The sequence below is a fragment of the Planococcus citri genome, chromosome 1 (assembly GCF_950023065.1).
Source record: "Planococcus citri chromosome 1, ihPlaCitr1.1, whole genome shotgun sequence".
NCBI classification, from domain to species: domain Eukaryota; kingdom Metazoa; phylum Arthropoda; class Insecta; order Hemiptera; family Pseudococcidae; genus Planococcus; species Planococcus citri.
The window spans coordinates 9,419,601-9,446,811 of NC_088677.1; the positions used below are offsets into that span (position 1 = coordinate 9,419,601).

The 27,211-nt window shown below is 37.3% G+C and overlaps 1 protein-coding gene across 18 annotated transcripts in view; it reads right to left on the reverse strand.

Moving 5' to 3' along the window:
* shot (dystonin-like protein short stop) overlaps positions 1 to 27,211 on the reverse strand; it is a 301,090-nt gene that overhangs the window by 45,329 nt on the left and 228,550 nt on the right. For all 18 annotated transcript variants that reach the window (XM_065366458.1, XM_065366399.1, XM_065366419.1 and 15 more), the window contains 21 exons: positions 17,157 to 17,303; positions 16,399 to 17,076; positions 16,195 to 16,311; positions 15,879 to 16,102; positions 12,330 to 12,530; positions 11,967 to 12,243; positions 11,671 to 11,877; positions 11,419 to 11,572; positions 11,207 to 11,332; positions 8,536 to 8,768; positions 7,817 to 8,458; positions 7,415 to 7,744; positions 7,138 to 7,338; positions 3,534 to 3,819; positions 3,047 to 3,438; positions 2,832 to 2,960; positions 2,516 to 2,749; positions 2,190 to 2,429; positions 1,932 to 2,102; positions 1,520 to 1,846; positions 1,114 to 1,440 (listed from right to left, as the gene is read on the reverse strand). In XM_065366458.1, coding sequence (XP_065222530.1) covers positions 1,114 to 1,440; positions 1,520 to 1,846; positions 1,932 to 2,102; positions 2,190 to 2,429; positions 2,516 to 2,749; positions 2,832 to 2,960; positions 3,047 to 3,438; positions 3,534 to 3,819; positions 7,138 to 7,338; positions 7,415 to 7,744; positions 7,817 to 8,458; positions 8,536 to 8,768; positions 11,207 to 11,332; positions 11,419 to 11,572; positions 11,671 to 11,877; positions 11,967 to 12,243; positions 12,330 to 12,530; positions 15,879 to 16,102; positions 16,195 to 16,311; positions 16,399 to 17,076; positions 17,157 to 17,303 — 5,643 coding nt within the window. The remainder of the gene's footprint in view (positions 1 to 1,113; positions 1,441 to 1,519; positions 1,847 to 1,931; positions 2,103 to 2,189; positions 2,430 to 2,515; positions 2,750 to 2,831; positions 2,961 to 3,046; positions 3,439 to 3,533; positions 3,820 to 7,137; positions 7,339 to 7,414; positions 7,745 to 7,816; positions 8,459 to 8,535; positions 8,769 to 11,206; positions 11,333 to 11,418; positions 11,573 to 11,670; positions 11,878 to 11,966; positions 12,244 to 12,329; positions 12,531 to 15,878; positions 16,103 to 16,194; positions 16,312 to 16,398; positions 17,077 to 17,156; positions 17,304 to 27,211) is intronic.

Consider the following 27,211-nt stretch of genomic DNA (forward strand, 5'->3'; position numbering starts at 1 on the left):
AAAAGGAAAGAAAACAGAAACAGTTTGCAAAATTTTTCATTTTCAATAAGTTGAAATTGTTCCAAATAATACAATTTTTAAGAAAAATCTCCTTCAATACCCCCCCCCCCCCGCCCCTACTCTTATCTAGGACCAAAAAAATGGTCCTGAGAGCCCTCAATAATAAAATAAAAAAATTAAAAAAAAACAAGAAAAATTATTCACTGAAAATTCTCAATTAAATTTGTACTTTCTACCCAAGAAAAAATCTCCCCCCCTCCCCTCCGAATTTTGGTCACAATGTGCTCACAAAAATGAAAAATAAATTTTGGAAAAAACAAACCAAAAAAAAAAACAGAAACAGTTTCCAAAATTTTCTATTTTCAAGTTGAAATTGTTTCAAATGATCCAATTTTTAAGAAAAAATCTCCCCCACTCTTAATTTGAAAACATTTTTTTAAAAAAAAGTTTTGAAAAGCTTCCAAAATTTCCTGTCTTTGCATCAAAATTCGAAATTGTTCCAAATAACCCAATTTTCAAAAAAAAATCTCCTTCGGTCCTCCAAGTGATAAAATTGAAAAGAATTTTTATAAATAAAAAGGAAGAAAAAATTTCCAAACTGTTCCCAATAAAAATGAGAGAACATTTTTTAAAAAATTATTTGTAACAAGAAAATAATTTTCTGTAATCTTTCAAGACTTGAAAAAAAAACAGATTTTCAATTTTGGAATTTCTTTTCTCGAATAAGAATTTATTTAGAAAAATGATTGGTGATTTTTTTTTTTTAATTTCATCAAACTCTTTTTTTTTTCTTTTGTTGACCAATATTACTTGGAAGATTAGGAGAAGCTTTTTATTGAAAAAAAAAAAAAAAAAATAGAAGAATTTCTACGCAGAAATTGAGAACTTTTAATCGAACATTTTTTAGATTTTTTTTTCACTGTGGGAGGAGGGAGAGAGGGTTTCTAAAACGACTCAATTTTCAGTTAGAAATTCAAACTTTTCAGCGACTTTTTCCCTCTAAAAACCAACATTTTCAGCACATGGGAGCCAAAAAATCGCATCGTTTTTTTTTCACAAATACTAATAAGGGGACCACTCCAGCCTGTTTCTTATCTAAGCATCTAAACTCACCGCTAAATCTTCCATATGCCTGAGCAATTTCTCCGAATGAACTGGCATAACTTTATAACGATTCAGTCGATTATCCATGCTTTCCATCCAAGCTTGTAAATCTTGATACGTCAACACCAAATGTCTCAATCCGGCTCTGGACGCTTGCAAAAGTTGTCCAACGTTTTCAGACGCATCTACCAAAGCTGTATAACGATCGGCTGTATCTTGCAGCTTATCAGCAACACCGGAGGCTTCGTCTTCGCCAACCAGAGCCATTAAAGCGCTGGCTACTTCGGTCAACTCGGTAAGAGCTGGTTTTTTACGAAGGATATCTTTATGCAGAGCCTGAAAATAAAACCAAATATCGTATTAAAAACCCTCTTCACACATCATTTCCAAAATCTGCTTCAATCGATTTACTCACATCGTGTTCTTTGATACGTTGTTGGATTTTCTCTTCGTCGGTAGGAATGAGTTCCATGTCTTTGATTTTCTTCTCGGTCGTGTCGAGCCATTCCAAAATCGGTATCAATTTATCTTGGAATTCTTTGGCGACGATCATGGCTCTTTCTAAAGCATCCATACGTTGAGCTGCGCCTTCGGTCAGGTTATCGAATCGTTGCATTAAGTCGCGTAGTTGACGTTCGATGGCTTTACGTTCGCTAGGATCGGCTCCTGCGGCTACTTCGCTGCCCATGGCGAACAACGAAGACATCGAGTTTTGACGATCAAGTAACATTTTCTTCAAGAACTGCGCAAAAAAATTATTAAATATTAGTATCATCAAATTGCCATCTTTGAATTGGTCATATCGACACAAAAATCAAAATACACACTTTTTGTTCTTGTAACTGAGCCTTGACTACTTTGTAATCGGCAGAAGGAGGTTTCTGATTGGCTACCATTTCTTCGGTATCTGTCAACCATTTGGCTAAACCGGCCAGAGCTTCTTGGAATTTACCAGATTGCAATAGACCAACGTCCAGTTTCCTGTCACGTTCGTTCAACTGTAAAAAAATTCAAAAAAATAAATAACATGTCATAATTCGATCAATCCCCTCTTCCACTTCTTCTTTAAAGTTCAATTGACTCACTTTATCTTTCAATGCATTCCATTTATCGTTCAATTTCTCCAAATCTTTCTCCAAGCTGGACGTATTGACACCTCCGGCGGCCGATTGTATCAATCCTTGTCCCACTTTGTTGACATCGTCTACAGATTGAGCCAATGGTTCAACCATCATCTTACGGAAACTGGCGAATTCTTCTTGTTGCGATTTAATAACCTCGACTTCCGATCCGACCGGTTTCAATCTACGTAACTCTTCTCCAGCCTGAAAAAAAAAATCAAAAAAATTATAATCTCGGTCACCTCAGCCTCCATCTTGGTTTTATTCTACGGTCACAGATCATCACTTACATGAGCAATATCATCCAACACAGCGGAATGATTTTGTTGGAAGTCTTGCAATTTATCGAGCATGGTTTCAATATCATTCTGTCTGTTACGAGCTCTCTCGTCTAATCTGTTCAATTGACGAGATAATGTTTCGGTTTGTTCGCGAGTGACCGCCGTATCAGGAGCGAATCCAGAGTCGACTAGGTGATCGCCGGCTTCGATGACCGCTAATACGTCATCGTTGGCGACAACAATCTGTAAAACGATATAATAATCAATTTATAAAACAATACTACGATGTGTGTGGTTCGAAAAGTAACAATTTAACGACGGTTACCTTTTTGATCAGCTTGTTGATATCGTCCAATTGAGATCGAACCGTTTTGATATCGCGACCGACCGGTTTCATGGCGTCTAATTCTTGTTCCAAAGCAGATAAATTCATACTTAAACCTTTCACTTTTTCCTGCAAAAATAATCAAACTCCCATTTAAAAAATACGCTCATTTTTCAAGCAATTAAATTATATCAATATCTTAGAAAAATATTTACATTATATTGAGCCATAGCCGTAGAAGCGGACTGCAATTGGCTGCATCGATCGTCTAATTTCGCTTGTAAATCATCCAATCGTTCGGCAATTCCATCACAATCGTCGACCAAATGAGAAGCATTACCAACTCCCAGTTCAGCTGCTTCAGCCACCAAATCTTTAGCAGTCTGGCGTACTCCTTGTAATGGTTTCCTTAATCCGACTGTTTCTTCTCTCAACGCCTTGATTCTATCGAGCATTTTCGGATCACGAGCAGCTCCTCCGAGGGCATCGTGAGAAGCTAGTTTATCTTCGCATCTTTGCACAGAATGAGCCAGGTCTCTCAAATTCTCCGAGAAGTCAGCTAATCTGCGAGCGGTGTCTTCCAACCATTGGGTACGTTCGAGTAATTCTGCGAAAAAAAAATAACGAAAATTCGATCATATTACTCGAGATCAAAACCACCCACCAGCACCTTAATTCTACAATATTTTACTCGAAACTAACCATTATTCAATTTATCCCATCTGGTCTTTACAGCGGCCAGTTCTTGTTTGACTAGTTCTTTGTCGACGTCGCAAGCTGCTAGGAAAGTTTCTCCCAGTGTTTTAAGGTTCTCGAATTCTCCGGAGTGTTTCCAGACATCGTTTCTGAATGCAGACAGCTCTCGTAGTTGCTTTTCGACGTCGATTCGCTTGAATGTGTCTGGTCTCAATGAGTCTAGTTTGTTTTCAGCTTGAGACAGCCAAGGTATAAAGGTCTCCAAGGCTTTGTAGTATTTACGGCAATGTTCCTGAAATTAATCGCAAGTTCAGTATGAATATCAAGTTGAGAACCACTGATACCAAAATTCATTAATTTTGCGATAGAATTGCGAGGAACGTTTCAAGGCTCTGAATGTTTAAAAAAATTTCAAAAATATTTTTGAAAAATTATTTTCAAAACTGAAAATTTTGTATTCAAGGATTTTCTACCCCCTCCCCTACCTCTCCAAATTCATCCCAATTTAGTCTACAGTCGAATCAGTGAGAAATGTTCGGTTGACTGACATTTTGGCAGCGAAATCCCCCCTCCCCCTTTCGAGCAAAAATGAACTGTGCTCGAGTATTATTCAAAAGTAATCTAGCAACCTCTCAAAATAGGTTAAAATTTTGCAACAAAAACGTTTTCCAAGTTATTTTTGCAAAATTTTGAGGCCAAAATTGGGTATGAATTTAGAGTTTTTTGAAAAAGTGTCATGCGACCTATCAAATTACGTTAAAATTTCACGAGAACTTCAGATATTTCGAGAAAAACACTTTTTGAGCATTTTTGAAGAATTTTAACCCCCAAAATTCGGTCATGATTTCTGAGATTTCTGAAAACCTATCTTGCGACTCATCAAAATAGGTTAAAAATTTACAAGAAATTTCAATCTAGAAACGAAAATGATTTTAGAGGATTTTTGAAACATTTCGAACCCAAACTGGGTCTAATTTTTGGAATTTTTGTTAAAGTGCCCTCCGATGGCCAATCAAATGAAATTAAAATTTTGTAAGTAATTGAAATATTTTTGAGAAAAATATTTTTCCAGCATTTTTGAAGAATTTTGAGTCCGAAATTAGGTCATAACTTTTGGGATTTCTGAAAAAGTATTGAGTATTCCACCAAAATGAAATAAAATTTGGCGAAAAATTTCAATATATTGCATGAAAACACTTCTTGAAAATTTTTGAAGAATTTTTGAAAAATAAAATTAACTTGAGATTTGTGAAAAACACAAATTTTGAGAAATTTTTTTTGTGCCAAAAATCGGGTCATGATTTTTGGGATTTCTGAAAAAGTGTCGAGTAATCCATCAAAATGAGTTGAAATTTGGCGGAAAATTTAAATATATTGCATGAAAACACTTTCTGAAAATTTTTGGAAAATAAAATTAGGTAAAAATTTCTGAAAAACACAAATTTTGAAAAAAAATTTTGAGCCCAAAATCGGGTCATGATTTTTGTGATTCCTAAACAAGTGCTATGTGATCTATCAAAATATGTTAAAATTTGGCGAAAAATTTAAATATTGCCAATATAAAATGCTTTTCGAGAATTTTAGAAAAAATGTTGATCCCAAATATTGGATATTTTTTTAGAATTTTTGAAGAGTGCAATACAATTAATCAAAATTGAGTTGAAATTTCAGCAAAAAAATAAAAATTCCCTTAAAAACTTTTCTGAGCACTTTTGAAGACTTTTGAGCGCAAAATTGGATCATGATTTTCGAAATTTCTAAAAAAAAAGTCGTATGATTCATCAAAATAAGTTGAAATTTGACGAAATTCAATTCGAATATTTTAACAGAAACGCCTCTTGAGAATTTTTGAAGAATTTTGAGCAAAAAATTTGATTATTATTGCCAGAATTTCAGAAAAAGATTGTCATGTGACCTATCAGAATGAGTTGAAATGTCTGTAGAAAATCAAAAATAATCATCAAACCCTTTTTAGACCGTTTTAGATTTTCAACCAAAATAATAACCTATTTTAGTAGGTCATTTATGACACCTGTTTCAAAAACCCCGAAAATCATCACCAATTTTAGACTCAAAATTCTTCAAAGTGCTCAAAAAAGTTTTGCTCCCCCCCTCCCCGAATTTTTATCTGTTTTCATAAATCTCACTTTTTTCAAAAATTCCAATAATGTTTGCTCCTTGGAGCTCAAAATTAGTAAAAAATTCTCCAGAAGCATTTTCATCAGAGAATTTGAGCTTCTCGTGAAAATTTGACACATTTTGATTGGTCACACGACACTTCTTCAAGAAGACCAAACATCATTGCCCAATTTTGGGCCCAACATTCTTCCAAAATACGCAATAAACACTTTCCTTGAAATATTTGGATTCATCGCGAAATTTCAACCTATTTTGATAGGTCGCATGACATTTTTTCAAGAAGACCAAAAATCATTTCCCAATTTTGGGCACAATTTCGATCCCAAAATCGTTCCAAATGCTAAAAAAACACTTTTGTTAAAATATTTGAATTCCTCGCGAAATTTCAACTCATTTTGATAGGTCGCATGACACTTTCTCAAAAAGACCAAAGCGATATTCATTGCCCAATTTTGGGCCCAAAATTCTTCCAAAATACTCAAAAAACACTTTCCTTGAAATATTTGGATTCCTCACGAAATTTCAACTCATTTTGATAGGTCGCATGGCATGACGCATGACACTTTCTCAAAAAGACCAAAAATCGCTATTCATTGCCCAATTTTGGGCCCAAAATTCTTCCAAAATACTCAAAAAACACTTTCGTTGAAACATTTGGATTCCTCACGAAATTTCAACCCATTTGGATAGGTCGCATGATACATTTTCAAGAAGACCAAACATCATTGCCCAATTTTGGGCCCAATTTAGAGCTCAAAATTGTTTCAAATGTTAAAAAAAAACAACACTTTCGTTGAAATATTTGGATTCCTCGGAAAATTTCAACTCATTTTGATAGGTCGCATTACACTTTTTCAAAAAGACCAAAAATCGTTATTCATTGCCCAATTTTGGGCCCAAAATTCTTCCAAAATACTCGAAAAAAAACACTTTTGATGAAATATGTATTTGGATTTCTCACGAAATTTCAACCCATTTTGATAGGTCGCATGACACTTTTTCAAAAAGACCAAAAATCGTTATTCATTGCCCAATTTTGGGCTCAATTTCGAGCCCAAAATTGTTCCAAAATTGCTCAAAAAACACTCTCGTTGAAATATTTGAATTTCTCGCAAAATTTCAACCCATTTTGATTGGTCGCATGACACTTTTCAAAAAGACTAGAAATCACTGCCCAATTTTGGGCTCAAAATTGTTCCAAAATGCTCAAAAAACACTTTCATTGATATATTTGAATTCCTCACGAAATTTTAACTTATTTTGATAGGTCGCATGACCCTTTTTCAAGAAGACCAAAAATCACTATTCATTGCCCAATTTCAGGGCCAAAATTCTTCCAAAATGCTCAAAAAACACTTTCTTTGAAATATTTAAATTTCAAGCGACTTTTTGCCAATTGCACTGCAGAGTGTAGACTGCTCTTGAAAAGCATCACTCAAAAAAAATCAATTTAAAGTAAAATTCTATTCACCATGCAAGTCTGCAATCTGGTCTGCCTATCAACAGCATCTCTACGCAAACGATCCCAAAGCTGTTGAATTTTATCCAGTTCTCTCTGCAGATTCCGCGAATCGGTACGATTCAGTTGAGTAGCACGAGCCAGCTGATCTCTTCCTTTATTCAACAACATGATGATCTCGTGTTCTTTATGGATAACTTCTTTGTAAATAGGCTGCACAAAAAACACACCAAAAAATAAACACCCGATATCGCAAACTCTACCAACATTATGGGTAACAAAAACATACTTCGTGTTGATCGACTTGCTGCTGGAGTATTTCCCTATCAGCCGATACAAGTAATCGTTCGGGTAGTTGACCCAGCTGCTCGCTAAGCCATCCTAAGGATTTAGCGCAGGTAGCCTCGAATTGACGACCGTCTCTCAACGATCCCTCAATTTCAGCTTTACGATGATCGAGTTTCTTTTGCAAATTATTATACTGTCTGTTGACGGCGGATAATTTGCCTTGAATTTCAGCCCTAGATGTAGGATCACTGAGAACTTCGCAGAGTTGAGCTCCAGCCGCTTCCAAATCAGCCAACAGCGGACGTTGACCTTCGAGCTGCCTTTCCAAAGCCTGTAAAAAATCATCCAAAAATCAATCCAACACATTCCCAAAATCTAATCCAGTGCAACTTTCTAAACTTACTTGAACTTTTCTCAATTGTTCTTCGGGTTCTTTATCGTGAGGAATATCGTCCAACTGATCCGAGATATTCTGCAATGCATCTCGAAGTCGAGCCAAACCAGCATCGAATTCGCGAGAGCTATCCGCAGCAGCACCCAAATTCTCGGCTCTTTCGTCCAATCTGGAGAGCAAATCGTTCCATCGTTTTTGAATATTCGCCAATTTCGTCGAGATTTTCTGAGCATCCGGTGATTTACGATCCGGTACTTGAGTCAGAATACTTTCACCGATATTCTTAAAGTGATTGAGCTGCGGTTGTTGGGTACGGAATTCTTCGCGAAGTACTTGTACTTGTTGGACTTGACTTTGGACCATACGCGAGTCCGAAGAGATCGGTCCTAGCACCGTCATCATACGATCCTTGGCACTCAACCAGTTCGATAGGTTATCGTGTGTGTCGTGGAAATCTTTCAGGTTTTCGAGTAATTGAATTCGGTTTTTGCACTGGTCGTTGAGATTCTTCCAGCGGGCAGAGATCTCTTGGATTTCATCGTGTAAAATATCAGCTCCGTAAGCTGTTGGTTTCTTTCTGAGTAAATCGCTGATACCGGCTCTGGTGCTTTCGAGTAACGCTTGTTTTTCGTACATCTCCTCCAGAATACTCTGAAAAATTGAGAAAATTACGAAATTAATAACTCAACGATGAAGCTTTCAAGTTTTGAAAAAATTTAATCACTCACTTTGATATTTTTAGCCAATTTATCGGCGTCTTCTTTGCTCTGCGGAATGGTCTCTTTGGGTAACATTCTCTGGATTTTATCCAAGAATTGAGACAATGATCGGAAATGTTCCAAGTGTTTCCTCAGCTCTTCCTTGATGGTATCCAGTTCAGATTGACGATCTGATAATCTGGCTCCGAGCAGGTTATAACGGTTGTTGATTTCGGCCAATTGTTGTTGAACGTCGGATAATTCTGCAAATTGAATCATTTTAATAAATAATCATGTAACATCGCTTAATCCAGGGATTGTACTCAAATTTTACTCAAAAAAAGTAATTTTAATAACCGAAAAAGCTGGAAAAATTGACCAAAAAAGTAATTAAAAAATTTTCCAATGTAAAAAAAACCAATGACCACAAAACTTTAATCCAAACAATACATTTTTAGATTAACAAAAAAAAAAACAAAAATCTCGATAGCAGTTTTTTCAAAAAAATTATCAAAATTCGTATAAAAGCCATTTTTAAAAAAATAGCGAAATCTCAAAACAGAGGAACAAAATTAAATCTTTCACTCAAAATCATTTAAAAATTTTTTTTTTGGGGTAAAATTGCAGGAATTTTTACATGAGCGAGCATTAAATGAAAAAAAATGTTCAAGTGTTGAGAAAGAATAAACAAAATTTGTTGAAAATTCCATAAATAAGAATAATAATTTTATAACGAGAACCCAGAACCTTATTAAAATTAAAGGTAAAGTGGGGGGGGGGGGTTGTAATCCAAATTTGGAAAAATAATAATTTGTGAAAATTAGTTTGAAAATTCTAATGCAAAAAATTAACCGTGCTTCAAAAAAAAAACAAAAAATCCTCAAATTCACGAGAAAAATAGATCAAAATCTTGTAAAAATTAACACACTTCAAAAAAAAAAAAATTGAAAAAAATACAACAAAATTATTGAAATTGACCAAAACAGGAAGCAAAAGAGAAATTTAAAATGAAATAATATCTCCAAAACACAGAAAAATTCTGCTAAAATCCAAGTAAAAACTTCAAAAAAATCACGAAGATTTCAGAATAAAAATTTAATTGAAAGTGGAAAAGCTCCTTCGAAAAAAATTGGGGTAAAGCAAAAAAAATGAAAAAAAAACTCACGAAAAGTTACGATAAACTTGCAGAAACTTCAAAAAAAAATTAGGCACAAAAAAAACATGAAAATTCAGAGAAAATTGTGAAAAAATTGGAAAACAGAATTCATGAGAATTCAAAAGAATGTAACGTGAAAAAAGTCATGAAAGCCTTCAAAAAAAACAAAAATAAAACCATCAAGTCTAAAAATCCAAAAAAAAAATTCAAAAACTCAAAAAAATTTAGGCAGAAAAATTACTTTAATTTGGGGCAAAATTAGGAGAAAATTTTATAAAAATTACGAAATGGGAGAATTCTTGAAAATTCAGTTCAGAAAAAATAAATGAAAATTCAAAACAGACAACTTACGAGAATTAAAGTACAAATATGGAAAAAAATCAAAAAATTTTTGAGAAAAATCATAAAAAAATTTCAAGCAAAACTCGAGACGATTCAAGAGATAAAAATAATTTGAACTTGAGAAAAAAATTGTTCAGAGAGAGAGAGGAAAGTAGGAAAGGGGAAAGGAGAGAGGGAACGACGAATGAAAGGTATCAAGATGCAAGAAAATACACCTCAAAAGGTGAAAATGAAAAAAATAAACTCATCAAATCTTGAAGAAGCTCCCCTCCCTCTATAAAAAAAATTGTCAAAATTTAAAGGAAATTGTAACTTTTGGGAAAAAGAAAAATCACAATTTCACAAATATGTAGGCCAAAAAATCACTAGTTTTTTAAAGCACGAAACTCGAAAAAAAACTGTTGAAATAAAAAAAAAATCAGTCAAAATTAAGGCAAAAAAATTACCATAAGGTAATTTGGAACAGAACACTATAATCGTGAAAACTCATAGTCAAAAAGTCTCTCAAAACTGGAAAAATTTTGCCAAAATTTGAAGAGAAAAAAAATTGAAATTTTGGGAAAATCGTCGATGAACTAAAAATAGAGTAATTACGAAAATTCAAAAAAAAAAAATAATACATGTCAAAATTGGGAAAAATCTACAAAAATTCAAAAGAAAAATCGTCAAATAGGCGAAAAAGAAAACTCACAAAATTCAAAAATCCATCAAACAAAAATAAGGAGAAATTCCGACTAAATTTTTATGAAAAATCACAAGAACTCGAGGTGATAAAATTCAGCAAAAATACAGGCGAAAAAAAATCATCAAAATTCGGAACAAAATCATGAAAAAATTACTTTGAAAAAAAAATCATCGAAATTCGAAATTTACAAAATAAAATCAAAACAGGAGAAAATCCACTAAAAACCATCGAGAAATTCAGAAAAAAAGTAATAAGTAAATAATACTTGTTAAAATTAGGATAAACATTTAAAAAAATCAAAATCTGGAAAAATAAAATTCGTAACGATGAAAAAGCTCATGAGATCATTTAAATAAAATCAATTTCATTTTTTTTTTCAAGATTCTGGTCATAATTTTTAAAAAAAGAAGAAATTTGTAAAAAATACTCGAAAAAAATTACTTTAGAAACTTGGTTACTAAAAAGTAACCGAGCACAATCCCAGTCAAAGTACCTACAATATTTTCCGGCAGACTTACCATCTAATAAAAATCCGTCTTGGGATGACCTTCGACTACCAAAACCGCTCGAACCGCCTGGACTCTGGGTCAAGTACCCTAGACCTCTGGACGGGGACGGTGTACTATCCTGAGAACCTCTTCGTCCTGTAAACAAAACAAAAAAATCAAACAATCCCGCTCTCAAACACCCTCACATTGTAAATTTTTCTACTCCTTTTGGGTCAACTTACCATAGGTAGCTCCTAGAGTAGTACGTTTGGTAGGAGACGCAGTATTCCTCCTCCTGGTCGGAGTTTCTGGTCGACTCAGCGAATCGAAAGCGTTACCTAGATCGTTAACTTTATCAATGGTGACCGCGTATTCTCTGTGTTCCTTGAGAATAGGCTGTAACAACATATAAAGCAAAAAAAAAAAATCAAAAATCAGCAAACGAATCATTTCAACTGCAAAATCTCCACATTAAAATTCAATAATCAACGCACCTTCAACTCTTCAATCTGTTTCTTGACCATTTCCATTTCGACAGCGACTGGATCTAGTCTATTGACACGATTTTCGATATTCGTCAACCAAACCAAAACTTGGTCTCTTAATTTCTCGTACGCGTTCAGTTGCTCCGAACGAAGCTTCGAGTTACGATGTTTCTCATCCAGCAATTGGTTCAAATCCTTCCACAGCACTTCCAAAGCCTGCAACAACGTACCCAAATCCGAATTAATACATCATTTTCATCACCATTAACTCACTCAACTACTTCTCTCATCAAAAACAAACTCACCTTGATCCTATCACGAACATTGGCAGTGTCTGTGACATCTTTATGGTTGATCAAAGCTTTACCATCTCGAATCACTTGATCCAAAGTATGTTTCAAGGTTTCTTTTTGAGCAATAAGGTCTTCGACTTTGTTATCCGATGCTTCTGGAACGACTTCCAAAGCTTCGCCGAGCCATCTCTCCAGCGAGGAGGCTTGATCATTGAATACGGTCAAACCGTGGTGGATTTCGGCCAACAGTTCGTTACGTTTGACCACTTTGTCGAGTAGTTTTTCATACCTGCGATCAAAATTTAAACATTTTTATTATATTTTTCTCAAAAAAAAAGAGTAGGTAGTGAAATTGTGGCAAAATATTGTACGTACCTGGATACAACATCGCGTAGTTTCGTTTCGATTTTCTTTGCCAGTCTGGGATTGCTGGCGGTGTTGATGAGCTGTTGAGCAGATTGAGTAACACTATCGACGCTCGTTCGGTGTGAATCGACATCGGCTCGTAAGACTCGATGTTCTCTCATTTGATCTTCCAAACGTTCCTTGTGCAAACTGGCTGGTCTGGTGATATTCCTGTGGACAGAAAAAATAAAACAAAATTTAGCACTTCAATTTTTTTTATTTTTGGTAAAACTGCTCAACTTAAATAGGCTTATACCTCGAGACTGACTCAACTTAGAGAAAATCTATTTGCGAGGATTAAAAAAAGAGTATATTATATTGAAGATTTAAAATCAATAATCAAAATTGGAAAAACTCAATCTCAACTTTCACAGTAAAAGCCCAATTTTAAGATGAATAGAAAACTACCATTTAATTTGAAAAAAATTACAGCGTAGACACTTTTTATTCTCTTTTTAACAAACCTAATGGTGAAGGAGACGAGGAGGGGGGGGGGTGAACGCGAGTATCCGCAAATTTGATCAAAATACCAAAAAAAAATTCGAATGTAAAGCGACATATCGATTGTTACCAACTCGAAAGTTTCAAGTTCAAATATTTGCTTCGTTTTTTGATCCAGTCCCTCTAACCCCCTCTCCCCTCCTCGCCATTGTCCTGAGCACGGTTGAAAAAAAAACACTAGTAAAATGACGTGTGGCGAATTTCTTCGTTACATTTTCGAGACTTCTGGATTCAAAAACGTACTTTTATTCGATCTGACTCTTCTGAGCCCCCCCCCCCCCCAAATACATCAAAAATAACTGCGATTCCAAAAAAAAATTAAACGTCACGTGACGAGTCGTTTGTTAGGTTATTGAGGGTGCTGAGTCCAAAAATTCACTCATTTTTTCGATACGAACCTTCTGAGCCCCCTCCCCCCTTGTCTACAAAGTTGTTGTGATTTTAAAAAAATTTAAATGTCATGTGACGAGTCGTTTGTTAGGGTTTCTAGGGTGCTGAGTTCAAAAATGCGCTTGTTTTTTTCGATACGACCTTTCCTACCCCCCCCCCCAATTGTCCTAAAAATGGTCATAATTTCACAAAATCTTAAATACAATGTGACGAGTCGTTTGTTAGGTTTTCGAGGGTGCTGAGTTCAACAATTCACTTATTTTTTCGATACTACCCTTCTGAGCCCCACCCCTGCTCACCAGTGCACCAAAAATGGCGGTACTTGATTTAAAAAAAATCTTATACAATGTGACGAGTCGTTTGTTAGGTTTTCGAGGGTGCTGAGTTCAAAAATTCGCTTATTTTTTCGATACTACCCCTCTGAGCCCCACCACTGCTCACCACTGCACCAAAAATGGCGGTACTTGATTTTAAAAAATTTTAATGCCGTGTGACGAGTCGTTTGTTAGGTTTTCAAGGGTGCTGAGTTCAAAAATTCACTTATTTTTTCGATACTACCCCTCTGAGCCCCATCCCCGCTCACCACTGCCCCAAAAATGGCGGTAATTTCAAAAAAATTGTAATGTCATGTGACGAGTCGTTTGTTAGGTTTTTGAGAGTGCTGAGTTCAAAAATACACTCATTTTTTCGATACGACCCTTCTGAGCCCCTCCCCCCTTTGTCCCAAAAGTTGTCGTGATTTCAAAAAATTTTAAATGTCATGTGACGTGTCGTTTGTTAGGGTATCGAGGGTGCTGAGTTCAAAAATTCGATTGTTTTTTTCATACGACTCTTCCGAACCCACGCCCTACCCCCCAATTGTCCTCAAAACGGTTATAATTTCTAAAAAAATGTAAATACCATGTGACGAGTCGTTTGTTAGGTTTTCGAAGGTGCTGAGTTCAAAAATTGACTTATTTTTTCGATACTACCCTTCTGAGCCCCACCCCCGCTCACCACTGCCCAAAAAATGTTGCAGTAATAATTCCAAAAAATTCAAAATGTAATGAATGTGACGAATCGTTTGTTAGGTTTTCGAGGGTGCTGAGTACAAAAATTTACTCGTTTTTTTCAACGCGACCCTTCCGAGCCCCTCCCCCCTCTTCAATAATTGCCCCCAAAATGGTTGTAATTTCAAAAAAAGATTATTAATAAATGCCACGTAACAAGTCGTTTGTTAGATTTTTGAGGATGCAGGGTTCAAAAATTCACTTGTTTTTTCAACACGACCTTCCCAAGTTCCCTCCTCCTCCTTTGTCTCCAAAATTGTGGTAATTCCAAAAAATTACAAATGTCATGTGACGAGTCGTTTGTTAGGTTTGCGAGGGTGCTGAGACGAAAATTCGTATATTTTTTCGAATGAAACTCCTCAGTGCCCCTGCTCCTTTCTAATTTTGAAACAAAACGCGAAAAATTCGAAAAATGTGACCAGTTATTTTCAAAATACCACTTTTAGCTTCCTAGCTCCCAAATTTTGAAAAAAAAGTACCAATCGAACGTGGCAAAAATGTGTTGTAACAAGCTAATCGATGGCGGCGATGGCATTTTTTCAAAAACACTATCTTCGGTCTAAAATGAACCAATCTCCTCCCTCCCTCCCCCTCATAATTGAAATCATTTTGTTACATCAAATTTGTGAAATTTTTCTCATTTTTTTACCAAAATTTGGGAGCAAGGGGGGGGAGGGTCACTTTTTTTTACCGAACTTCAAAAACACTTCAGCTGGAGCCTTTTTCAACAAAATTCGCTCTAAATTGGTTTTTAAGTTTGGTTTAATTTGAGAGAGTTAAGTGGGAATAACCTCAACTGCAAATTCGCAATTTTCAAATTTTTAGGAAGGGGTGGAGGGGGTGAAGACTGAAGAGGGTCAAAAACGTACGAAATACGGGCATTAATAGAAAAAAAAACATCAAAAGTCGTGTAAAATATTTAAAAATCAACTTCCAATAAGAGCAATTTGGATGAGAGAAATCCGGATTGTTTTGCACCCTCCCCTCCAGAATTGACTTGAGGGGATACAGTTTGACTTATACATAATTTCGAAGGGTGATTTGGATGCGTTTTTGGGGATTTTGATTTTACAACCCATCTTCGCCCTTTTTCAAGCTGCAAAAATATGGATTTCCGCATCATTTTTCCGGACTTTTGATTTTGAGTCATCGCAAGAACCCTCCTCCCCCCCTCCCCCCCATTAACCCAGGAAACTGGAATTGGTTACGCACATTTCGAGAGTGTCCTAAAGATGCCTTTTGAGGATTTCGACATTTCAAACCACAATCCCCCCCCCCTCCCAGATACAAAGAAATTGATTTTCTCGTCATCATTTTTCACCGTTTTTGATTTTGTGTCATCACATCACTGAAGTTCCCTCCCTGGCTGGTCAAAAATTACCCTAGGAGGCTAAAATTTAGCATTTATTTTAAGTGGACGATATCAACGCAAAGAATACAATTTTTTTTTGAAAAATTGAAATTGGTTAATTTGGAGAATTAAAAAAAAGGAAAAATATCTGGGACCAAAAATCCCACATTTTAGAACAAGGTAAAAAAAAATCGAACATCAGTAATTCTGTACAAAATCAACGCTTACTTGAGAGTATTCTCAGCATCGTTCAACCAATGAAGCAAACTATCCAAAGCATCTTGGACACCTTGGGACTGAACCAAGGCGTTATCCAATGTTTGACATTTATCAGCCAAGGCGTCGCACAACTGACGATATTTATCTTCTACTTCGAGAACTGGGTTCTTGAGGTTAGCCATTTCACCAGGTGACAGCTGACCTTCGAGTGATCTGAGTAAAGCATCTAATGCCTGAAAAATCATCGAAACGAATTGAATTTTAAAAAAAATTCTTCACTCGAGCACATCAAATAATAGTAATTCAATCAATTCATCGTACGTACTTGTTTGGCATTATCGATAAGACGTCCTTGGGAAACAAATTCGTTATTGAGAGCTTTCGTACGACTGAGTTGATCCTCCAATGCATTCGGATCAGCGGCAACCGGTTCGATTAAAATCTACCAAACAGAATGAAAAACATTACTCAGCATATTCGCCATTATAACCTCAACTCATCACATCTCAGTCAAACTCTCTTTACTCACCTTATTAGCTCTAGGTTCAGCTTCCCTGAGCCAAGCCCTGGCAGCGTTCAGAGCATCCCTGTACTCTTTCTGTTTGGATCCGAGACCGCTGAGTTTATCAGACAAAGCGTTAACTCTGGCCAATAAATCCCGATACTGTGAACTAACCACCGAAACTGTATTCCTGACTACGCTATCTTGCGCAGAGATCGGCTCGATGTGAGGTAACCTGGACGGTAAACTGGTTCTGAATTCGTTCAAGCAGGTCAAATACTCCTTTGATTCGTCGACGAATTTCTGAGCAGCCATTGTAATAAACCTGAGGTCGGCTTGATGGGCAATAACGTCCGAGACGAAATCTCGAGTCGATTCGAAAGACCCGTCTATCTTATTCAAATTCGATATCGATTTCTCTTTTTCATCCAACGTCTTTTGAGCTTTATCCATCCATGTGGTGAAGATGGTCAGGTCGTTTTTGAATTTGGTTAATTCGTCTCTGGCGGCGGATAAACGACGTAATAGTTTATCGGTTCTTTCGTTGGCTCGATCGTAACGAGTCCTCAATGATTTGCCTTTCCTTTCCAGGTTGCTGATTTCGTCTCTGGAAAGGTATTCGCTGCCGGTGGCCACCACTTGGCGGACTTGATCAAGGCAGCTGGTAACTGGACGGGCTTGGGAGTCGATTTCTTCTTTCAGAAGCTGCAGGAGAACATACAATTAGTAAATTCCATTTGATTCGCGATAAAAAAAATCAAGAGAAACTCAGAAGAAATACAAACTTTTAGAATATTTATTTGGTTCCTGAGTTGGTTAACATCCTCTTGGGCGACATCTTGGTTCGAAATACGATCCTCGATTTCGCTAATCCACGATAAAAGTTCGCTCAACGTGTCATCAGTCAGACGATACTTCTCTTCCATCGCTTGCTGCAGAAAAATCACATCAAAAATACCTCAATTAGACATTTTCATCCAATCTCTTAATTCTAAACTAGTATTTCGAGAAAAAAAAATACGTTTAAATAAACGACAAAAGCTGAAAAAAAAATAATCAAAAAAACAGAAACATCTACGAGAGTGAAATGTTTCATCTCAAAGGTACAATCCTCCGTCATCATCGACGAGGAAATACCCGATTCTAATACATGAATTAATGAATCGTTACCACCGAGACTCTCTATTTTTTTGTTCCTCCAACGGAATCAAAATTAGCACATCTCGGTAGCAAAAAAAAAATGTTACTATTAAAAGCGTTTAAAAAAGCTGAAAAATAAAAAATTATATTTTCTAATTGAAATAAGTTAAATAAAAAATAGAATAAATTATAAAAAAAAATAATAATAAAAACCAGTGTGTGGTGTTAAATCAGTTAGCATTGCCGATGAAGATGTTACGTAAGCGTAATGGTACATTTTTACAGCCAATTTAAGAACTGTAAGCGAGTCGAGGAGTATCACCAGTCGACACAGAATTAATTGCCGCCAAATTGTTACTACAAACGAAGCCGATATTATAACCCCATTTCAGAGGTATTGTATTTATTTATGTAGGTGTTTATATTGCTTTGTTTTGCTTTGGCATTTTCGGTATTATTATGTATGAATGTAGTAGGTATAATATTATGTATTGTATTATATCAGCAGCGCAAATTAAAGTATTGGCATAGGGCGCGAGGCGACGCTTTATAAGATTAAAAATGAAACACAAGTGCGAGTTGGCAAACAAAACATCAAACAACAAATACAGCCATGATGATAATACCTGCAACAAGTCAAATAACACGCAAAAAAAACGTTTAGAGATCAGCGGAGATGATGAAAAAAACAAAATGTACGTAGCGTAAAATGGCACGTACGTTATGCTGCGTACGCATCATCGTCAACCAAGAGAACTGGTTCGATTTTACGTTCAAGTATTCGTACGCGCATGCGCAATCAAACAAAATAAGCCCATTTCCGTAAAAAAAAAAATGAATTCCGAATTCGAAGGCGGATCACCGAGTTGAGAAAATCATCAAAAAATTTGGTAAAATTGAGATAAATTAATATTTTCAATTTTTTCACCACCCCCTCCCCCCTATTTTCCAAAGAGAACAGAATGGAAAGGCTGGAAAAAGACCAAATCGAAAAAATAAATATACCACTCCACATATCGTTCGACCTTTTTCGATATTTCGAGGTTTAGATCCCAAAGTGGGGCCAGGAGGGGGGAGGGGGTGCGTGGATCAAAAAAATAAGCCCATATTCGTGTTCAGCATCTTCGAAAACATGCAATTCGATATGTCGCATGACATCAACATTTTTTTTCAAATTCAAGGGAGAGAACCCCCCCCCCCCCTTCCAGTGAAAAAGAAGTGTTGGGGAATTGTTCAAAAGTAATCTTGCGACCCATCAAAATGGGTTAAAATTTCACGAGAAATTCGAATTTTGCAACGATAATGTTTTTGGAGCACTTTTGAGAAATTTTGAGCCCAAGTTGGATCATGATTTTTGAGATTTTTGAAAATGTGTCTCGCAACTTATCAAAAAAAAGGGTAAAATTTGACGAGAAAATCAACATTTGCCACCAAAAAACTTTGTTTGAAAATTTTTCAACAAATTTTGAGACCAAAAGAAAGGGGGGGGGGTTATGAGTATTCGTATTAAGTATGTTTGAAATAGTGTCATGTGACCTATCAAAATGGATCAACATTTCGTGGGAAATTCGTAAATTGCAACAAAAATGCCTGTTAGAAAATTTTAAAGACCCCCCCAAAAAAAAAATTGAATCATAATTTTTGACAAACGTTGCGACCTATCAAAATGGGTTAAAATTTCGCAAGAAACTCAAATATTTCAACAAAAATATTTTGTGGTCAATTTTGAGCTCGAAATTGGGTAATAATTTAAGAAAAAGTGTCCATATGACCTATCAAAATGGGTTAAAATTTCGTGAGAAATTCAAAAATTGCGACAGAAATGCTTGCTGATAAATTTTGAAGAATTTGGAACCCCCCCCCCCCCAACCACACTAAAAAATAGGATCACAATTTTTTATATTTTAGAAAAAGGTGCCCATGTGACTTATCAAATTAGGTTAAAATTTCGCGAGAAATTCAAAAATTTCAACAAAAGTGCTTGTTGAGAAATTTTTTTAAAATTTCACCTCCCCCCCCTCTCAAAAGAAAATGAGCACAATTTTTGATATTTTTGAAAAAGGTGTCATGCGACCTATCAAAATGGGTTAAAATTATGCAAGAAACTCGAATACTTCAACGAAAACATTTTGTGGACAATTTTGAGAAATTTTGAGCTCGAAATCGGGTAATATTTTAGAAAAAGCGTCAACACGACTTACCAAAATGAGTTAAAATTTTGTGAAAAATTCAAAAATTGCAATAAAAATGCCTCCTGAGAAATTTAGAAAAATTTGCAGCCCCCCTCCTAAAAAAATTGGATCATAAATTTTGATATTTTAGAAAAAGGTGTCATGCGACTTATAAAATTGGGTTAGAATATCGCGACAAATTCAAAAATTTCTACAAACGTGTCCGTTGAGAAATTTTAAAAAAATTTACCCTCCTCCCCCCCCAAAAAAATTATCACCATTTTTGATATTTTCGAAAAAGGTGTCATGTGACCTATCAAAATGGGTTATTTTGCAAGAAACTCAAATATCTCAACGAAAATATTTTGTGGACAATTTTGAGAAATTTTGAGCTCGAAATTACGAAATACTTGACTTTGAAAAAAGTGTGACGTGACCATAATCCAAAAAAATCTGAATTTTGAGAAAAATTCGAAAATTGCGACAAAAATGTCAGTTGAGGACTTTCGAAGAATTTTCAACTCAAAATTGGATCATGATTTTCGATATTTTTCAAAAAGCAATACCCTGCAACCTGTCAAAATGGGTTAACACTTCGCAAAAAAATAAAATTATGCAGCAAAAATGAATTTAGAACATTTTTGAAGAATTTTGAGCATCAAATTTGGTTATAATTTTTGAAATTCTTGAAAAAGTAACATGCTACAATTCAAATACCTACTTCAGCGAAAACATATTTTGGAATTTTTTTGAAAAATTTTGAGCCCGAAATGGGGGGGGGGGTCATGATTTTTGAAAGTGTCACGTGACCCATCAAAAAATGGTTGAAATTTCAGGGGAAATTCAAAATTCAAAACGAAATATTTGTCGAGCAATTTTGAAAAATTTTCAACTCCAAAATTGGATACTGACTTTTGATATTCTTGAAAGTGTCGTGTGACCAATCAAAATGACTTAAAATTTTGTGAGAAATTCAAATACTTTGACGAAAATGTTTTTTGAGCACTTTTCAAAGGATTTTGAACGTGAAATTAGGTAATAATTCTTTGAGATTTTCGAAAAAGTATCAAGCAACCTATCAACATGATTGAAAAATCTTCAAAAAATTTGAATATTGTAACGAAAATGTTTTTTGAAAATTTTTTTCAGAATTCTGAGTCCAAAATTAAATGAAATCAAACAAAATGAGAGTTATAATATTTGAAGAGTTTTGAATTTTGCAATGAAAATTGAGCAATTTTGAAGAATTCTTACCTAAAATTTGACTAAAAGTTTTGGAAGTTTTGAAAAACTTTCTTACGACGAATCAAAATACATTAAAATTTTGTGAGAAATTCAAATACTTCAACGACAATGTTTTTAGAGCAATTTTGAAGAATTTCAGCCTCAAAATTTTATCATGAATTTCGATATTTATGAAAAATTTGCCATACTGCCTTTGAAAATGGATCAAAATTTTGCAGAAATTCAAATACTTTCATCTCCAATTTCGTGAGCATTATTCAAGTCAAGAACATTGAATTCAAAATTGAGTCGATGTTTCGAGTAAAAAAATCTAACAAATTTGAACCTGTAATTTTTCAAAAATGCTCAAAAAAAAAGTTGAAACGAATCATTGAAGTAATCGTAAAAAAAAACAGCAAGACTTTTGTCGCGAATTGAAAAAAAAAATGGAAAAAATTTCATAATATTCAATCTGTGAGCCCTTGGAGGGGGAATGAGGAGGGGGGGGGGTATTCGGATTTAAAGATCCAAAATTCCATATTCATCTTATTGAAATCACTTAAATTTCATAAAATCTAAAAATAGACTCTTTCCCCTCCCCCTCCACTTTCCACTTTCCACCAATCAATCCGCCTTCGAAACCCTCGAACCAAATATCGAAAAAAAAAACTCATCAATCAAAAAATGAACACATAAAAAGCCAAAATATCTTGAAAAAAAACATATATATATAGCTGGTAGCCAAAACCACCACCTTTGAAGTGAAAACTCACCCTGGCATTAGCTGGCACCAGATATCCGTGATTTTTGGCCTTCAGCAAATCCATCGTTCGATTATTCGCCGCCTCCAGGTATTTACCGCCGATAGCGTCCAAGATGAACTTATCGACAGCCTGATCGTAAGTGAGAATAGCGCCTTCGGTTGTATCTTTGACGAAGAACGACTTCGGATCGATTATAGCTACTTTTACGCATTGGTCTAGGGTCAGTTTACGTCTAGTTTTCGTACTAGAGCCGGCGAAGACGTCGCTTTTTCTCGCGCTTTCGAAAGGATCGTTGAATAAACCGGTAACAGGGTTATAGAGGCCGAAATGCAGGGCCTCCATTAAGGGCAGACTATCGGTGACGACTAGTCCGTTATCTAGCGCTTCGGCCAAGTTATACAGTCTGGACGAGTTCGAATCGATTATGGTGTTTTTATCCGCATCGAAGATACCTTTCTTGATCGACTCGTCCAATTTCAAGAGCCTCACATTGGTGTAATCTTTCACCAACGCCGAGTCCGGATCAATGAACCCTACAGCCAGGGCATCTTTGAGCGAAACCACAGCCTCGGTTTCAGGATCTTTAAACGAGGCTGTCTTCGTATTGAGACTCTTCGATTGCACCGTTTCGGCCAACGAGAAGGGTTTCTTGACGTAGACATCGCCACGTCTTGAGATCGCTTTGCGAGGCACTTGTTCACAGCCACTCGAGGTAAATTTGATTGTCATCTTGGGTTCGATGATTTTATCGTCGAGCAGAGTCCAAACGGGGCAAAACTCTCGACACGTTGTTGTACTTCGCATCACAGCCATTTGCGGATTCAGTAGTCTTTCTTCGATGGCGAATTGCAACGTGCATTCTAAACCGTCGACGATTTTCAGATCTTGTTGGTGACGTTTTTTACTCTTCTCTTGAGCAGCACGAGCAGCCACCACAGGTTCTTCTCTGGGTACAATTTGACCATCGATCGATGGAATGTTGAGCAATTTGTATTCGTCATTTTTCGGATCTTTGATCAACACAACTCCGGAGCTGACTATTTCTTTCTCGATGGCTTCCTGGATCGATATACAACGAGACGTGACCGGATCGACGATCGTGCCGGTTTTATCGTCGAAATGCGAATATTCGACGGAGTCGTTGAGTAATTTATCGAAGTTTGGAATAATCAGACCTCTTTTGCAAGCCTCCTTGAAGGCGATTTGTTCGCTGCTTTTGGGCATAGCGTAGACACCCGATACGTCGTCAACGATACGAAGCTCTACAGCTTGCGGCAGCTTTACGAAGCTATCGTATTCTAGAGATTTCACCAGCGAAGCTTCGGCATCGATTAAATTCTGCTTCACTGCTTCGCGAAGGGTCAGTCTGCGATCATTTTCCGGATTCACGTACAAGCCTTCGTGGAAAAAACCCATCACCGAAGCTTCGTACAACCCTATGTTCTCTATTTTGACGATGAATCCGAGATTACTCGCTTCGGCCAGGTTCAAGCTCTTGTTATGTCTCGGTGTACGGAACCTGCCGTGGATATCGTCGATTAACCCACGATCGCAGGTGTCTTTCAGCGATAGCACTTTCTCGTTGGCTTTATCCCAATAACAGGGAGTGGCGTAGTTGATGACACGTTGCTTGGTGGCCTCCTTCAGGGTTAACTTATCGCCACTATTCGGATTGATTACTTTACCATCGGCTTCGTCGTAGAATCCGAGATCCAGAGCTTTCTGCAAAGGCATCATGGTCTTGTTATCCAAGATTAATCCCTCGTTATAGGCTTGGATCAACGACACCTTCGCTCCGGTAGCTGGATTCACGATCGTTGCAGTGTCTCCGTTGATCAGACCCGCAGATAGGGCTTCCATTAGAGCCAGTTTCTTAGCAGGGTCACTTCTGGTATCTTTGACCAGCACCGAATTCGGATCCAGTAGGTTTTTCTCGATGGCTTCCTTCAGCGTCAGGTATTTACCGATATTCGGGTCTAAAAACAGACCGGTTTTTTCATCGAAAACGCCTTTATTTATAGCCTCTTTCAGGGTCATCGGTCGACGAACCTCGATCAGTATACCAGCATCGATCGCTTCGTGGAAGGATATCTTACGCTGACCTATTTTAACCAGTGATTTTTGCGGATCTATGATACCCTCGTCGATGGCATGCTCGAAGCTCAACGTTTTATTATCGTATTTCAATATCACCGAAGAAGGATCGACGACCAGTTTCATTATCTTGCGTTTTTTATCCTCAGCTCTGGGCTGACCACTCGAGCTCGGTATTTCCATCACCATGTACTTCTTATCTATGGCAGCAGCGAAGTTCATTTCAACGGGGACCAAAACCAGACCCTTTTTCAGATCGATTAAACCGTCGCAGATGGCTTGATGAATAGGCAGGTATTTATCGTGAATCACGTCTTTGATTTTAATCTCGTCTATGTCGATGAATTGAGCTTCAATAGCTTCCTGAACCGTTTGCCACGATCCGGTGCAAGGATTTAGCACCTTACCGGTCTTCGGATCGTAATAACCACACAGAACCGCATCCATTAGGCTCATTTTGAACGGTCTGTTGATAATTAGTTTCTCGCTGATGGCAGTATCGAGTTTGATCGGTTTACCGGTGATGGTGTTGTTCAAGCAGCAGTTGCTGACCAAGCCGCAGTTCATCGCTTTATCCAGAATCACGTATTCGTTCGATTTGATATCTTTGCATTCGGCTAAAGTCGGGTCAACGATCTGTCTACTGATTGATTCCTCCAATGTGATCAAATCAGCAGTGGTATCGTCGACTATTTTATTCTTATTCCTGTTATATCTGCCATTTCTCACCACAGCCACCAAACAAACCGGTTTCCTGCACGGGAACACGAGTCCTTTGGCGAACGCAGACGCCATATCGAACTGAGCATCGGATATTCTCAAAATACCCACATTTAAATCAACCATACCGCAATCCACAGCATCGGTCAATGATAGAACTTCATCAGTGAATGGATTCCGAACAGAGACAGATTCAGCGATAATGAAACCAGTCGTTAAGCAGACATGTAGATCGAGTAATTGCCCAGGTTCAACGTTCACTTTACACGTCCTTCTGTCGACTATACCAGCCTCGATGGCTTCTTCGAAAGTTACCCCTATAATAGTACGATTCTGTCGAGGCGAATCCAGCTCAGTGATCCAGCCCAGTTTGACGCTTTCGAAGAACGTGATTCTGCGTTCGGTATTCGGATCTGTCATGAAACCTTCGTCGTTATCGACCAATTCGAAAGTCAGGGCGCTTTGTATGGGTAAATACGAGTCTATTTCTTCTAAATCTTTAACGTAGATGTTGTTTACTCTGAACAGGTTCTCGTTCAGGATCAGGTTCCTGAACGTGATTTCTTCTCCGGTCTCCGGATGCAGAAATATCTGATTTTTCGTATCGTAGACACCTCGTAAAGCCAGATCTTTCGGCGTCAGGTGTTTGGTAATCGTGATATAATTATCCCAAGTAGGTCCGCCGGAGGTTCCTGGTTGAGCTTTTCGGCTACCTTTACGACAAGCATCAGCTACTAATTTACCAGCCAGTAGAGGAGCTCCTAGCACAGTCAGCATACCCAATTTAACAGCATCTTTCACAGATATGCTCTTTCCAGCGGTATCTTTCACAGTGCCTTTTTCAGGATCGACTAGGCCACTCTCGATGGCCTCTCTTAGCTTCAACGTCGACTGCGATTTCTTATCGTAAATCACCATATCTGGACTAACGATGTTTTTCTGCACAGCTTCCTCGAAAGTAACCATTGCTCCGTTCTTGGGATCCTTGAATTTAGCCGAATTATCATCGTAGCTCTGCAGGAACTCGTCAACAGCGTCGTATTCGGCTTTAGACATGGCGAAGTTATCCTCTACGCTGTTACCAATCACCACAACTTCGGATTGCTCGAGGGTCTCGTAGAATGGCACCGACATTATGAGACCTTCTCTGATAGCCACCTCTAGAGGTTTCATTTCACCAGTCAACGGATGCTTGATCTCATTAGTGTCGCTGTTGTAGAACCCTTTTTGTAAAGCAACCGGTAACGTCATTCCGGCAGGAGGCAAATGAGCCGGATTATTCTCTTCTTCGCCGACAAATATATCGTCTCCTTCTCTAACTGTGACATCTACGAGGTCGACTACATCTCCTAGACGAGTCTTGATCTGCAGATTTTCACCCACGATGCCTTCCTTAATGGCATCCTCCAAGGTTAGCACGTTACCCGAAGTTGGATCTTTGATGTGAGATAATGGATCGACAATATCGCAAGCTATGGCTTCAGGTAACGAGATATTCGTACCGGTTTCGGGATGAATAATTCGTCCATTTTCAACCAAACCTTGACGTAGCAGATCTGGCAGTGAGAGGCTTTTGGCAATCGGTATCAGCAGCTTGATCGAAGAAGTCGAATCATCTAATATACCTCGTTCTACAGCTTCTTTGATCGAGATCATATCACCTCGTTGAGGATCGCGAATTAGTTTAGCGTTCGGGTTAGCGTTGGTCAAGTCTAAAGCTTCGAATAAGCTCAACTTTTTGCCATCCGAACCGGTCATATTCTCTAGACTTTCGAATAACTCGGCAGTAGTCTGATCGATCAAACCACTGTTCAGTGCATCCTTCGGTTTCACTTTCTTTTTCCTCATTTTCTGCAGAATCACTGGTCGAGCTCCTTCGATCGTAGGGGATACAGTCTTGGTAGCTTTACCGATCGAAACCAAGTACTTAGGTTCGGTAGTGACTCGACTTCTGGTCAATTGAGCCAACGAAGGACCTTCATCGTCATCGGATGGAATAGAAGTCGATTCTAGACGACAAAGAGAAGGTTTCGAAGCATCTTCCGGACTACTCGTGACTCGAATCGAGCTCATAGTATCGCTAACTTTTTTAGCAGCTACTAAAGAGCATCCCAAAATAGCCAGCACTCCTGTTTTAATAGCCTGATTCAGATTCATCTCTTGCCCATCTTGATTTCGATACGTTTCCGATTCCAAATCAACCAGACCATTTTCCACAGCTTCTTGTAAGCTCATCTCGAGCCCCGGAGAGACAGCCATTCGTATCTGATTCGGATCTATTTTATCTGATTTCACAGCGTTCACGATATTATCGGAGGAATTCCGATCAACGAAGATAACCAAGGCAGTCTCAGGATCGAAAATCGTATTCGGTCGGATTTGCACAGGTTCCATGCTCGGCTGCTGGTCTTCGGCATCAGCCAGAGTGAATTTAGCAAACTGGACGAATCTAGGGCTATCTTTTTTCACAGCTGGGGCCGAATTCGTAACGAACAAAATCATCGATTTATCTATAGCCTCTTTCATCGTAATACGTTCATCTTCTTGGACCAAGTAATGCCCTGTACAGTTCAAAATCTGTTTCTCCAAGCTCCTTTCTAAAGATATCTTACGTCCTTTGTTCGATTCGACGACTATGGCCGATTTAGGATTAATAATCTCTAAGTTCACGCATTCTTCGAACGAGACCAATCGATCGGTACCAGGAATGATAAAAAGACCGGTGAC